The sequence below is a fragment of the Coregonus lavaretus genome, assembly GCF_964263955.1.
Source record: "Coregonus lavaretus genome assembly, chromosome: 30".
Classification (NCBI taxonomy): Eukaryota; Metazoa; Chordata; class Actinopteri; order Salmoniformes; family Salmonidae; genus Coregonus; species Coregonus lavaretus.
The window spans coordinates 25,813,003-25,829,012 of record NC_140017.1 but is presented as its reverse complement, the minus strand read 5'-3'; the positions used below and the strand labels follow the sequence as shown (position 1 = coordinate 25,829,012).

General features: G+C 42.5%; 1 protein-coding gene across 1 annotated transcript in view; it reads right to left on the bottom strand.

Moving 5' to 3' along the window:
• Positions 1 to 451: 451 nt before the first annotated feature.
• The window catches only part of LOC311105670 (cell adhesion molecule 1-like), a gene marked incomplete at both ends in the record, with an annotated part of 135,695 nt that continues 120,136 nt past the window's right edge, over positions 452 to 16,010 (bottom strand). Inside the window, 2 exons of the mRNA XM_084147885.1 lie at positions 452 to 570; positions 758 to 886. Of these exons, the coding sequence (XP_084004011.1) occupies positions 452 to 570; positions 758 to 886 (248 nt within the window). The remainder of the gene's footprint in view (positions 571 to 757; positions 887 to 16,010) is intronic.

Sequence of the window (16,010 nt, the reverse complement as noted above, 5' to 3'; positions counted from 1 at the left end):
CCTGGTACACAAGCTAAGATAGAGCTGCAGGACAACTAGAGAAGAAGTGCCGTGTCATTCAATCACCTCTGAAAGCTAACTGCAGCAAAAATGATCTGGTGGAGTCGACAGGCTTGAGGGGGAAAAGAAAACAACAATTATGAAAGAAATAGAACAAGGCACAAAATTGTCTGTAAAATAATTGAACTGTACAGAATGGGCCCCAGCAGTCCAGGAGAGGTTGGATGGGAGAATCCAACGACGAAGCAATGAAGCCTCCAACTATTCATCCACTCCAATACTCCTCTCCTCTTCAGTTCTCATCACTCCTCTCCTCTTCTCTTCTCCTTTCCCCACCTCTCATCTTTCCTCCTCAGCTGCACCAGTTCGACATCCCTCGTCACCCCCCCCCCCCCCCCTTCACCCCCCCCTTCACCCCCCCCCACCCCCACCCTCTCTGGCCCACTCATCATTAGATGTAGTACTCCTTCTTCTCTTCCGTGTTGTTGTGTCCCCCCTCTGCATTAATGATGGCCGTGTCTGCATCTGCAGCATCATCTGCCCCTTTGGCTTCATGTGTGAAGTAGGTGCCTGCAACGGATAAACAAATTAATGAACACTCCTGTTGGACTCAAATGAATGGTAATGAATCTCTACAGCTAGTTCACTTCTAGGTCTATGAATTATCAACGATAGTGTACACCAGTTCATCTCAAGCCAGTGGAAGCATTTTAACAGCCAGATGTATTCTTCATGGGATCCAGGTGAGCCCTTATACCTTTGTGTCTGGCGAAGTAGCGCCCCAGGACGATGAGTACACAGAGGATAGCGAACATCACTACGGCAACCACGCCTCCGATGACAGCGTGGTCTATCTTCTGTGGTGCCCCCTCACCAGCTCTGGAGTCTGGAAACAAGCCAATCACAGCCTCTTAAAACAATGATCCCCAGACCCCTTCTTTGAGCCAATCACAGCTATCAGAGTAGTGACTCCCTTCTGATTAAATCACAGAGTAGGAGACTGGCAGTAGCATAGTAATTTACAGTGTATTCAAAGTCCCAAATGCTTTAAGAAATCGGGTAACATATGCTACCAGAAATACAGGGATGTAGCAAGACTACATTTGACAACTTCTACATAGAATCTATCATAGACGTCCATGGTCAAAGACTGACCCATTCAGGGAGGTAGCTGCGACTCAATTCAGAGTGACTACTGTCATATTCAATGAAATTCTATTAGAGCTATTCTGTTACAGGGTGTGTTGTTCAACAATGAAGGACAACAACGCATTGAACAACATGAAGCAGTGGAGTGAAGACAGTGTTTTCAGTTCCAATCAACATTCAAATATAAGATTAACCTCCACCCACTCAGTCACACCTTCTCTTCCCTTCCTACTGTGGTTGTATGGGTTGTAGAACAGAATAGCCCACTTCATTACGGTTTCATTACTTTTTCTGCATACAGTTGAAGGGCACTTCTGAATGATGTTATTCAAACTACCAAATGCAAGTCTAATGTGTATGTATGTGTTACATAATGAACACCCCATGGCCATTGAAACTGATACTGCACTGCCGTGAATGAGGCCTCAATCATCGTCTGTCTGTATCTACAGTATGTCATTTATATGTGATTAGTCATTGTCTGTGTGTGGCGATGGACATTCACAACAGGATATCTACAACGTCAATGCATTTGTTCTCTGTGCTTTCAAATAGAATGAAATCTTGCGAACTCTATGACACTGTATCATATTTCCAAATACCACCTATTCTGGGAGGCTAGAGCTTTTCCTCTCCAAAAAGTGGTTGTGTAAAATGTTCAGAGACTGTTACAAAAAAATTATATACTTGACATACCCCACAATTTAAACAGAAACAGTCCAGGGAACTGTAAAATACACTCTGATTTAAGAGGTAATATCAGGAAGTTATGAACCTCAATCATAGGGAGTAGACACAAGCACGTAGATAAATCTGGTGTCCCCTCTCGCAGAAATACATTTCACCCACAGGAATCAAAAAGTGTATCGTTGTCCACTGTTTAGTGAGATTTATACGTCTGCTAGCTACAAAAGAACAAGGCAAGGCATTAAATCTCCAAACTTTCCACATTTTCGGCACTTGAGGTCTACAGATTAAGTGTGGGGACCTGTGTCAGTTGAGACTGATGAAGGGGTGAAGAGGAGATGTGAGAGAGTTACTTTACTGCCTGAAAGAGAGACTCCATTTCCCATCAGTCCCCTCCAATCATTAACTGAAATTGGATGGTTTTGAATAAAGATTATGATTAGGAGAAAGGACTTTCTTTCTGAATGCGGATGGGAAAAGCCTAAAATGTCTGACACCTCCTTAACTTGAATAGAGACTAAAGACACACTTCAATGCCATTTCCTCTTCGAAATGGACTTACCTCCACCAAGCAGGGGCAGAGCTCACATACTGTAGACACAGACTAGAGTCTCATCTGCTGCTGCTGTTGGTTGTGTCTCAGGCAGGATGAGTCGAGCAGAGCAGAGCTGTTTGTTTCCAGTATCAGGGACATCTGGTAGCACAGCACAGAATGCTCTCTGAGGAGAGGGAAGGGCCCATGCTCCATGCTAATCAACATCAACCCGCTGAATGGACTGAGCCGAGGAGCCCTGTCACATCCCCTCCCTCGCCTCGGCCCGCCCCGCCTCACCCCCACCTCGCCCCCCCACCGTCTTCCATTTAACACCTGAACCAGCCAAACGTCTGGGAGCACAACCAGCCTGCCACAGCGCACAGAGGGGGAAATGGAGCTGGGGGTTTTTCACACAAAGAAGTGGGCCCGTCTAAAGCATTGAACATATCTAAAAGGTATCACAAAATATCAGCAGGGGGACTGTAAAATCTATAACCTGTCACAAACGTCTAATGGCTAGATGAATGACAGATCTGTAATGGAACTGTCCCATGCTGTTACCCTGTCTGGAGTCATTCAATAGTTCTGCCTTTTAGTTCAGAACCACATTAGATGCCCTTTATGGCCTTGCACGTAAACTAAATAGAATTTTGATTATGTTTATAACGTGGATGCGCTCTAACATTTGGCCATTACCTCCCACATAGTCCTGCTGTTGGCTGGGGAGCTGTGACATGCCCACACCTCGGTCCTGACAGGATGTGGCTGGGGGAGCTGTGACATGCCCACACCTCGGTCCTGACAGGATGTGGCTGGGGGAGCTGTGACATGCCCACACCTCGGTCCTGACAGGTGTGGCTGGGGGAGCTGTGACATGCCCACACCTCGGTCCTGACAGGATGTGGCTGGGGGAGCTGTGACATGCCCACACCTCGGTCCTGACAGGATGTGGCTGGGGGAGCTGTGACATGCCCACACCTCGGTCCTGACAGGATGTGGCCGGGGGAGCTGTGACATGCCCACACCTCGGTCCTGACAGGATGTGGCCGGGGGAGCTGTGACATGCCCACACCTCGGTCCTGACAGGATGTGGCCGGGGGAGCTGTGACATGCCCACACCTCGGTCCTGACAGGATGTGGCTGGGGGAGCTGTGACATGCCCACACCTCAGTCCTGACAGGATGTGGCTGGGGGAGCTGTGACATGCCCACACCTCGGTCCTGACAGGATGTGTCTGAGGGAGTTGTGACATGCCCACACCTCAGTCCTGACAGGATGTGCACAGCCAGGTGGATTTATGAGGGAATAAAGAGGAGTTGTGGCTGATGCCCACGTCGGTCGGCACAGCACTGAAATGTACTCTGCTGGAGTGGAGGGGCCACATGCTTTATGGTTCCCTCTCTCTCTGTGTCGGTTCTGGAATTACTAATTATACATAGCCAGGTCACTGGTGGAATACTCTAGCAGCCTCACACTGACTGACTGGCTGACTGATTGACTGACTGACTAACCGACTGGCTGGTTTAGTGACTGACTGACTGACTGACTGACTATCTGACTGGCTGACTGGCTTAGTGACTGACTGACTGACTGACTGGCTGACTGGCTTAGTGACTGACTGACTGACTGACTGACTGACTGGCTCAGTGACTGACTGACTTACTGACTGACTGACTGCCTGGCTGACTTATTGACTGAATGACTGACTTAGTGACTGACTGACTGACTTCTTGACTGACTGACTGACTGCCTGAATGAGTGACTGACTGAATGACTGACTGCCTGAATGACTGACTTAGTGACTGACTGAATGACTGACTTAGTAACTGGGGATCAGTTGTGTGTATCTCTGTCCCCTGTTTGATTACATGGAATATTGATTTCATTAGTCATACTGGAACACACTCTTGCGAAAACAGGCAGGTGGCTTGTATGCACACTGTGGATTTACAGATGTAATTACACACATTTAATTGCAATGATGACTCTTGTGAATTGATGGAAAAAGCTCATAACATATCAGGCAAGGGGCCAAATTCAATCTCACCCTCCATAGCAATGTGTTTGTGGAGTATGTGGCCTGCTCTCACACACTCCTGAAGAAGACTGGAAGCATCTACCTTGTAGCAGATTCTACTTGGTAGTAGTAGAGTCTACTTGGTAGTAGCAGAGTCTACTTGGTAGTAGCAGAGTCTACTTGGTGTAGCAGAGTCTACTTGGTAGTAGCAGAGTCTACTTGGTAGTAGCAGAAGCTTTTTAAACTGTATGTTTTTGTGAAAAAGAGCTACAGATGTAGAATCTTAATTTGATTACCCTGTTGCAGGGGAACTTTCCTGCAATGCAGGAAATGTAAAACCTGTAGCGTATTTGAGGTTTAAAAAGGTTTCTGAAGTTTGTAATTTCAACTTTGACATTTCTGACTTGATTTATCAACCTACAAAAATGTCCATTAATTATAATCCACATAATAATTCAAAGTTCCTGTTGCTGCAGGATTATCTTCCTGCTGTAGCAAACTGGCTCAAATTAAGATCCTACATCTGTACAGGATAAATATGGCAACGCAGGCTGGACTGAACTCCATTGAGCCTTAGATTTGAAAGTGTCTTTGTTGAGGTCAGTTCATAGAGCGCAGGCATCACTTAGGGCTGTGAGGTCAATCCTTAATGTGTTGTTTGGAAGGAAAATGAACACAACAAGTTATAATGTATGTTTTCATTAAAAAAAAGAGTTCTTATTCTAGACAGGGTCATCTAAAAATCTCCAACTGCACTGCTGAAAAATATGAGCATTGTCCTCAATACAATTGCAATGCTTCAACCTTCTTCAGCACAATAGAGATTCAGAGACAGACTTGCTTTATCAATTCTGAACAAAGCAGTGAAGATTCGCAGACTCAACCATTACATTTTATAGAAGTGTGAAAATACAGGTGAAGGACTGATGGCAACACATCAAATCTGTGAATGGAGAGTTGACTGTGAACTCCGGACATTGGGATGTTAGCAAAAATGTAGTTGGGAAAACTTTGGATTGACAAAACAAGCTTCTTGACTACACACAAAAGGACATAGTGAATGCACCTGCTTCTACCTAGTTCTTTTAAAGCTGTTTTTCTGTGGAAGGTCATGGCTAAGAAAAGTGATTGACAAGCTAATGGAAAATATGTTCCAGTGCTCTGCCCTTCTCTAACATTAGCTACTATACCACATGTTCTGGTGGACAACATAACCAAGACTCTAACCTCCTCAGAAAGAATATTAGAGGAACTGAGTTCCCTGAACTTCCAATGCCATATATTGTTACCCTTTGGAGGGTCAGCAGGTAGACAAACTAATAAACCACTTCTGGATAGACATTCTAATGCCCTGCATGTCAACCTAAGAATTTTGAAAGGGTTCATCAATGGTTTTGAGGAATATTGAATCCATCTGTGCCTGTTTTCCTTTTTTACCTAAAACATTCCAAAATATGCTCTTCTAACATCACAACTTCAGTTCCTCAAGATCTGAGAAAAAGTATCCATAGTTTTAAAGTATCCATATTTCAAGTTAAAATCAGGCCATATGAGAAAACCATCTTTATTTAGTATGATACTCTCTGAACATCCCCATACTGGCACAGTAACACCCATACACCCCTAGGGACCAATTAGAATGGACTATTGTAGAGAATGAAGTTAGTGGCTCATTTTCTCCACACATATCTATTTTTTTGTTGTTGTTGTTGCTAAATCAAGGAAGCAAGCACACCCATTACAAAGGGAACCAATCTGCTAATCTGAGCCAAAGCTCATTTGCATATTAAATAAGCATTTAATGTTAAGCCTCAAAGGCTAATGATATACAAGTGTTAAGTGTTTGCATTAAATGTTTAACAAATGCCTTAATGTTTGATGAACAATGAATTAACACACATTAACTGTCTGAGTCAATAGTGTTAGAGCCAGGCTTGAATCAGAATGCAACATGTGTATTCTGATTCAAGCCTAGCTCTAACACTATTGACTCAGACAGTTAGTGTGCATTAATTCATGTTAATCACTATGCAGTGGAAACCGACCTATTGCCTCTACCATTCACCTCTCTTTCATATACAGTATATTTCATAATACACTAGTATGACTTTACTTCAGCCCTAAATGCATACATTATCATAAGGTGCCATCTGATTTCTAAGGTGCTAAACCATGTGGGTGTACAGTACCAGTCAAAAGTTTGGACACACCTACTCATTCAAAGGTTTTTCTTTATTTTTACTATTTTCTACATTGTAGAATAATAGTGAAGACATCAAAACTATGAAATAACACATATGGAATCATGTAGTACCCAAAAAAGTGTTAAACAAATCAAAACATATTTTGTATTTGAGATTCTTCAAAGTAGCCACCCTTTGCCTTGATGACAGCTTTGCACACTCTTGGCATTCTCTCAACCAGCTGCACCTGGAATGCTTTTCCAACAGTCTTGAAGGAGTTCCCACATATGCTGATCACTTGTTGGCTGCTTTACCTTCACTCTGCGGTCCAACTCATCCCAAACCATCTCAATTGGGTTGAGGTCAGGTGACTGTGGAGGCCAGGTTATCTGATGCAGCACTCTATCACTCTCCTTCTGTGTCAAATAGCCCTTACACAGCCTGGAGGTGTGTTGGGTCATTGTCCTGTTGAAAAACAAATGATAGTCCCATTAAGTGCAAACCAGATGGGATGGCATATCGCTGCAGAATGCTGTGGTAGCCATGCTGGTTAAGTGTGCCTTGAATTCTAAATAAATCACAGACAGTATCACCAGCAAAGCACCCCCACACCATCACACCTCCTCCTCCATGCTTCACGGTGGGAACCACACATGCGGAGATCATCCGTTCACCTACTCTGCGTCTCACATAGACACGGTGGTTGGAACCAAAAATCTCAAATTTGGACTCATCAGACCAAAGGACAGATTTCCACCGGTCTAATGTCCATTGCTCGTGTTTCTTGGCCCAAGCAAGTCTCTTCTTATTATTTGTGTCCTTTAGTAGTGGTTTCTTTACAGCAATTTGATCATGAAGGCCCGATTCACGCAGTCTCCTCTGAACAGTTGATGTTGAGATGTGTCTGTTACTTGAACTCTGTGAAGCATTTATTTGGGCTGCAATTTCTGAGGCTGGTAACTCTAATGAACTTATCCTCTGCAGCAGAGGTAACTCTAGGTCTTCCTTTCCTGTGGCGGTCCAGTTTCATCATAGCGCTTGGCGGTTTTGCTTGCACTTGAAGAAACTTTCAAAGTTCTTGAAATTTTCCGGATTGACTGACCTTCATACCTTTAAGTAATGATGGACTGTCATTTCTCTTTGCTTATTTGGGCTGCTCTTGCCATAATATGGACTTGGTCTTTTACCAAATAAGGCTATCTTCTGTATACCACCCCTACCTTGTCACAACACAACTGATTGGCTCAATCACATTAATAAGGAAATAAATTCCACAAATTAACTTTTAAGAAGGCACACCTGTTAATTGAAATGCCTTCCAGGTCACTACCTCATGAAGCTGGTTGAGATAATGCCAAGAGTGTGCAAAGCTGTCATCAAGGCAAAGGGTGGCTACTTTGAAGAATCTCAAATATATAATATATTTTGATTTGTTCAACACTTTTTTGGTTACTACATGATTCCATATGTGTCATTTCATAGTTTTGATGTCTTCACTATTATTCTACAATGTAGAAAATAGTAAAAAATTAAGAAAAACCCTTGAATGAGTAGCTGTGTCCAAACTTTTGACTGGTACTGTATGTATCTGGAGGAGTCACTAAGTCAAAGCCGTGAACAGCTGAATCATTCACGTCTTCTTGCTTCTGTTTCAGCACCAGGAGAATTAGCATAATAATGTCACACTCTGGTCTGCCTGACTGCCTGCCTGTCTGTCTGTCTGCAGAGCTATCTTTGGCAGTGCTTCAGCAGTACAATGAGGAGTGCCAAAGTTAGACACTGTATCGTTTCAACATCAGAACGTGGAAGACTTCTCACTTCCAATGTAGCCCATTAACTCACTGACATATTCAGGCTTCAACACTATTTAGTGACACCATGTAGCCTCGCCTCGGTGTGGTTGGTAACACTTAACATGGCTATATTTTCTAACAGATAGGACTTAGCTTGTAAGATACTGTTAACCATTATTTTCTCAAACTAGCATGTATTACGGTTTATAATCTTGTTACGCATTGTTGTGACAGTAAAGACAGTTTGACATTTTGTAGAACATTTGCTGATGTTTGGTTGCACTGAAGATTACATGCACAGCTTGAAGACACCGCCACCATACTTTTGGAAGATGAAGAAGCCAAACCACTCCATAAGACAGTGATGAAACATGAGAACACATGAATAAAAACAGTGAAAGTATCAATGTGCACTTACAGTAAGACAGCATACTTTCTCTAGTTTCACTCCAATATATTTCAGCTTTAGTCATTGACAATTAAATAGCCTCACAAAACAAAGCAGGGGAGAGAAAAGTCGAGGTCAAGAGTTCCATCCATTCCTTTTTCTTAGTGCCAGCTAAACTCAGATTGACTCATTCATTGTTTATGAAAGGTCCTTCCCTGGAGTAGGATCAGTTTAGCTGGTTGATAGTGGATATGCTGTGGTGGGCTAGCATCCTTGCTGCATACAAACACAGGCTTTACAGAGTTCTATGTGGTAGCAGGCAGCATGACTGGTGGCCTATCTTTGGCTCTGTATACATGCTATTCTTTAAGACAATATAGAGCCTGCAGCTGAACGGGGGACTGTGGGAACCCTGCGTGGGGAGGACTTAGTGCTCCTCTAGCCACTGAGCCTGTACATCTGGACCAGTGGTTAAACCATGGGGCTCTGGAGATGTCATTCAACTGTACAGGATTCTCAACATTTACCCTCTTTCTTCTTACAGTTCATTTATTCAACATGCACACCAGCTAAATGTACAGGAGCACTGTCAAGTAGTTTGAGTTTTCCATAGAGATCATTGTGAATGGTGAGAAGTGTTTCTGTCCAGATTCTTCTCTACTCTCTACTTTCTCCAGCCAAGGCGAGGTAAGGAGGGGGTTAGCAGGAGATTACCCAGAATATGATGTCCCTCCCTGGGATCATCTCTGAACATTTGACGAGTGAGGACTTTACCTCCGCAGACTGCCTTTATAACCCTTGAGCTGTAGAACATGAGCTGCCAGCACAATACCAGAAACCACTCTGTTTAATATTGGTGGCTGAAATCTTTTCACGCCAGCCCCTCTCATATATGCCGTGGTGCCTGGGGCATTGCATTAGTTTAGCAAACCAATCAGAGGCAGCACTAATGAATTAGGATGGGCACTGTACTTGTTTGTGTGCCATTTTATAATAGTACAAATTATTTTAAAATAAATTCCCCATACATTTGTGAATTGGAAGACCTTCAGGAAAAATAAGGTTTGGGAACCCCTGCACTCTCGGTCTCCTTACTTTAAAAAAGTTACTTTTTAATGCACTTTACTATAACCGTTGGTTAAGTAACTGTTGGTGTAGATATAGTTGACAGTACAGCATTGAAAATAGGTTTAATAAAACCTATGACACAATGCTTTCATAGACTGATCGTGACTCATCTCTCCCCAAACTCTACAGGGACTTAAAGTGCCTTAGTCCTACATACAGTATTTTATATAGGAACGCTGAAAAGCTTGACAATGTGAACTCTCCAAGCACCCTCTATCTTTCTTTCTTTCTTTCTTTCTTTCTTTCTTTCTTTCTTTCTTTCTTTCTTTCTTTCTTTCTTTCTTTCTTTCTTTCTTTCTTTCTTTCTTTCTTTCTTTCTTTCTTTCTTTCTTTCTTTCTTTCTTTCTTTCTTTCTTTCTTTGAGATAGAGCAGTAGATACAAAACGTGGAGGGCTGGCCAGCTCTACAACAGAGATGTACAAACGACTCTGTGGTTTCATGCTTTACCATGGCATTTGCTCCTCCTCAACACAAAACCATATTTAGGCCTTGAACCGCTGCCTCTCTCGCCTGTTGCTAGGCTACACCAAGGAAATTGAGAGAAGAAAAGAAAACACTTATCAGAGGAGAGAAAAATCTAGCAGGGCATGAAAGAATTACACTGTGGAAATGAAAAGCTACATTCTACATGAACTAGGAGCCACACAAAGAGGAAACAGTGCATAAACAACTTGTTCAGAATGGAACCCCACAGAATGTTTCCCTTAGCTTCTAAAAGGGAAGTGGAGAGGCCACATGGAGGGATGGTTGCTTGTGTGGATCAATGGAAACTGGCAGCTTGAGAGCTGCATGTTTACACATTCATTTGTATAATACCATTCACACACATCACAGGAGCGACTGTGTGACGCTCAGGGCTGGGAGACACTAACTCAAGTTGTCCTCGACGTGTTCCTAACAGGAATTCCTATGAAGGCCAATGAAGAGTTCTCTAAGTACAATGTAAAGCTATGGTACATTACATGATATTTCAATCTCTATGGGCCTCAGGCTTACAATAATATTTTGGTCATGACACTCATTACCCTCTGTTGCGAATGAAAGTTTTATACTTGAACAGAGTAAAAGGCTGACAGAAGGTGCGGTTCTGCAGCTTAGAGTAATGCAATGTGATGCATTGCACGCCAGGTTAACAAGGCCCCTGTGACATAGTATTTAGAAGAGTAGTGAACTACAAGAAAGCTCTATTACATCCTACCAGCATGCACTGCAGAAATCATGTCAAACCCCCGTTTTAGTCCTCTCTCTGAAATCACTGAGGAGTTATGAAAACGTCTCCACTGCTGCATACAGTAAACCGTAAGTGAAGAGTAATTGGTATACAATGAAAAACACAACACACAATTTTAACAACCACCTGTTTATGAATTGCATTTTCACTGTAAATTGGCTGACGGCCATGGGAGTTGAACCCCACTACTACAGTTGAAGTCGGAGGTTTACATACACCTTAGCCAAATACATTTAAACTCAGTTTTTCACAATTCCTGACATTTAATCCTAGTAAAAATGCCCTGTTTTAGGTCAGTTAGGATCAACACTTTATTTTAAGAATGTGAAATGTCAGAATAATAGTAGAGAGCTTTTATTTATTTCATCACACTCAATTAGTATTTGGTAGCATTGCCTTTAAATTGTTTAACTTGGGTCAAACGTTTCGGCTAGCGTTTAACTTGGGTGAATTTTGGCCCATTCCTCCTGACAGAGCTGGTGTAACTGAGTCAGGTTTGTAGGCCTCCTTGCTCGCACACACTTTTTCAGTTCTGCCCACACATATTCTATAGGATTGAGGTCAGGGCTTTGTGATGGCCACTCCAATACCTTGACTTTGTTGTCCTTAAGCCATTTTGCCACAACTTTGGAAGTATGCTTGGTGTCATTGTCCATTTGGAAGACCCAGCTTTAACTTCCTGACTGATGTCTTGAGATGTTGCTTCAATATATCCACATAATTTTCCTTCCTCATGATGCCATCTATTTTGTGAAGTGCACCAGTCCCTCCTGCAGCAAAGCACCCCCACAGCATGATGCTGCCACCCCCGTTCTTCACGGTTGGGATGGTGTTCTTCGGCTTGCAAGCGACCCCCTTTTTCCTCCAAACATAACGATGGTCATTATGGCCAAACAGTTCTATTTATGTTTCATCATACCAGAGGACATTTCTCCAAAAAGTACGATCTTCATCCCCATGTGCAGTTGCAAACCGTAGTCTGGCTTTTTAATGGCGGTTTTGGAGCAGTGGCTTCTTCCTTGCTAAGCGGCCTTTCAGGTTATGTAGCTATAAGACTGGTTTTACTGTGGATATATATACTTTTGTACCTGTTTCCTCCAGCATCTTCACAAGGTCTTTTGCTGTTGTTCTGGGATTGATTTGCACTTTTCGCACCAAAGTATGTTCATCTCTAGACAGAACGCGTCTCCTTCCTGAGCGGTATGACGGCTGCGTGGTCCCATGGTGTTTATACTTGTGTACTATTGTTTGTACAGATGAACGTGGTACCTTCAGGCGTTTGGAAATTGCTCCCAAGGATGAACCAGACTTGTGGAGGTCTACAATATTTTTTCTGAGGTCTTGGCTGATGTCTTTTGATTTTCCCATGATGTCAAGCAAAGAGGCACTGACTTTGAAGGTAGGCCTTGAAATAAATCCACAGGTACACCTCCAACTGACTCAAATGATGTCAATTAGCCTATCAGAAGCTTCTAAAGCCATGACATCATTTTCTGGAATTTTCCAAGCTGTTTAAAGGCACAGTCAACTTAGTGTATGTAAACTTCTGACCCACTGGAATTGTGATACAGTGAATTATAAGTGAAATAATCTGTCTGTAAACAATTGTTGGAAAAATTACTTGTGTCATGCACAAAGTTGATGTCCTAACCGACTTGCCAAAACTATAGTTTGTTAACAAGAAATTTGTGGAGTGGTTGAAAAACGAGTTTTAATGACTCCAACCTAAGTGTATGTAAACTTCTGACTTGTACACCTGTTCTGAAAGGCCCCAGAGTCTGCAACACCACTAACCAAGGGGCACCATCAAGCAAGCAGCACCACGAAGACCAAAGAGCTCTCCAAATTGGTGAAGTGAAATGAAAAAAATAACTTGTTTCAAAAAATTATACAAAATAAATAACGGAAAAGTGGTGCGTGCATATTTATTCATCCCCTTTGCTATGAAGCCTTAAATAAGATCTGGTGCAACCAATTACCTTCAGAAGTCACATAATTAGTTAAATAAAGTACACCTGTGTGCAATCTAAGTGTCACATGATCTGTCACATGATCTCAGTATATATACACCTGTTCTGAAAGGCCCCAGAGTCTGCAACACCACTAAGCAAGGGGCACCACCAAGCAAGCGACACCATGAAGACCAAGGAGCTCCAAACAGGTCTGTATAACTACAGTACCATCTGTTGATTCTCTGTAGAGACCATATGAGATCATTCAACAGTCTCCTCAGAGTTTTGTCCTAGTCCAAGGACAACCATAGAACATCAGACGTACACATGTAGGATATTTTGAGCCAGTTTGCTACAGCAGGAAAATAATCCTACAGCAACAGGAAATGTGAATTATTATATGGGTTATAATTAATAATAAATACAAATGAATCAGTGGAGATTCCAAACTTCAGAAGCCTTTTTAAACTTCAAATACACTACAGGATAAAAATATCCTGCATTGCAGGAAAGTTGTCCTACAACAGGGTGATCAAATTAAGATCCTACATCTGTATAAAAGTAGAAATACTGGGACACAGTATAGTAGGCATGTCACTGATGCAGGAGATCCTATATATAAAAGTTCACCCCTCTTCTGTGGAGTAAAATATTACAAATGGACTATTCAAAAAACCTTAGAAATAGGGGCTCGAGCTCCTTCATGTCCCAGACCACTCACTCACCTTGTAGACCTGATTGTGCAGTTGATGAGACACTCAGACTCTCTACTCCCTCTACTCAGACACACAAAATGGCCTCTGGAGCTTTCTAGCACCAGCATGAAAGGGACCTGATTACTTCTCTAGTGCCTGAGTGGAAATCAAAGAGCCCACACTGTACCACCACCCACCACCACCTCCTCCTCTGTAGGAGCCTGCGCTGTGACATGCCATGGGACATGTACGTATGGTACAGCTCAGTGGGCTGGCTTTGAATTAATTGGGATGACTTCAAGTTAGCTCTGGAAGTACATTGTTGGCTATGAACGTGCATTTGCCCCTTCCGTGTGTGTTAGTAGATAATCAAAGCAGGACCTATGGAGTACTTCCATAGAGAAGGATTTCATCCAAGCATTTGAGGGAACTCTGCTTGCAAATATTGATAGAAATCAATTACGAGGTCTGCGTTTAGCTGGCAAACAACAAATAAAATAATTAATGGCAGTTGTCAGTGCTGCAGTTACTCTGCAATATAAATGCCATATTTAGTTATCTCTAAATGTCACCTCCCGATGCTGCCAAGTACTTTTGGCCAACATTAGGCTTTAATAGATATTTTAAAAGCTCCAGCCCATCCCAGCACTCCCATTCTATTTCTCTCACTGCCAGTTTATCAGAAATGTATTATCTTCTAAATGGGCCAACTTTCTCTCACTGATGAATGCATTTGGCACTCCTAATAAATGGTCTCCATTTGTATGTATATGAACAAACCTGAACTATCTAGAATGCAGGAGAGACAGATTTTTGTTTTGTTTCCAGTTTATTAGAACAACCATATTCTACACAAAAAAGTCTTACCAATAGTCAACAAACTTCTTCCACAAAAGTGAAAAGAATAAGAACTGAACTACATACAGTACCGTAGAAGATCCAACACTAAAACGTATGTACAGAGGTGGGCCAGCTGACACTGTAAATAAACTGTCCTTCATCCATATCATAAGTCAAAGAGACCTACAAAGATGGATGTGATTGTGATTTGATGGGGGAGATGTAAAGGGCATTGTAATGTGACTGTGATGTGAGCGTGGGCAGGTTGAGATACGGCTGCATGGTGATGCTGATAAGATAGCAGATAGCAGAGCGACCGACATGTCTCCTCCATCCTCACAGATCAAACATGTGACAGGAAAGGGCTGTGACAGGTGTCACTGAAAGCACAGCACAGGGCGTCCGCTATGTCACCTATCAGCAGGACAATCTGATTAAGACTGCTCGGCCGCAGTCTCTCCCTCTCTCTTTCTCTCTCCCAAACTCTCTCACCCGCTCTCTCTTTCTCATTGTAATACACTACTGCAAACACACACACACACACACACACACACACACACAAGCAAGCAAGCATGCACATGCGTACACACAGGCGAGGGGTGAGAATGAACAAAGTGGGGACATACAGTACCTTGGGTGTTGTCTAGGTTCAAGGTGGTGGGTGTGGGGATCGTGGTAGGAGCATCTAGATGGAAAACATACAAAATAAAGACGTATAAGACATAAAGAAAGTGTGAGAAGCCATTAAGAATGGGGTCATGCAAGTATGGAAGTAGCAGGATTGGGACAGTATCACATCTCTCAGTAACTACTGTAGTATTAATACAGAAAGAGATAATAATTTGTGTTCTGTATGGACTCAATAAAATTATGGCTGTTTTTCCCCCAGGAAAGACGTTGCTTTTCCCAAATTGCGTTCTTCATCTGTAACCTGTGTCAACGCATCATTGATGGCTTTTCAAATGTCTGGTGATAGTGAATGCAATAACAGAGCTTTGACAATGCACAGTGCGTGATATCAGGTCATTCCAACCTTATTTAAACCTCCACTCATTAACAATAGGCCAAAATGTTGGAATGAACACATCTAATTGACTATTTAGTATACTCAATGTGCCCAATATTGTTCATAAACATTCAATGGGTAGTTGGGAAGTTATAAATTAACATATTAAGTGATTATTTCCAGTAATTAAGGTAAGCAGTGTATTAAGCAACTCTGGCGTCTCCCCTGCAGTTATTCTGCGGCCCTTGCAACAACAACAGACTGATAGTGTACTGACGAGGCCTTTCATTACACCACAAACAAAATAATGAGAATTACAAGATGGAGGCCAATACAGTTGTGCTAATAGACTGGAAAGCTTCCCTCCCACGAGGAATATCTGCCTGTTTCTGACACAGAGAGAGAT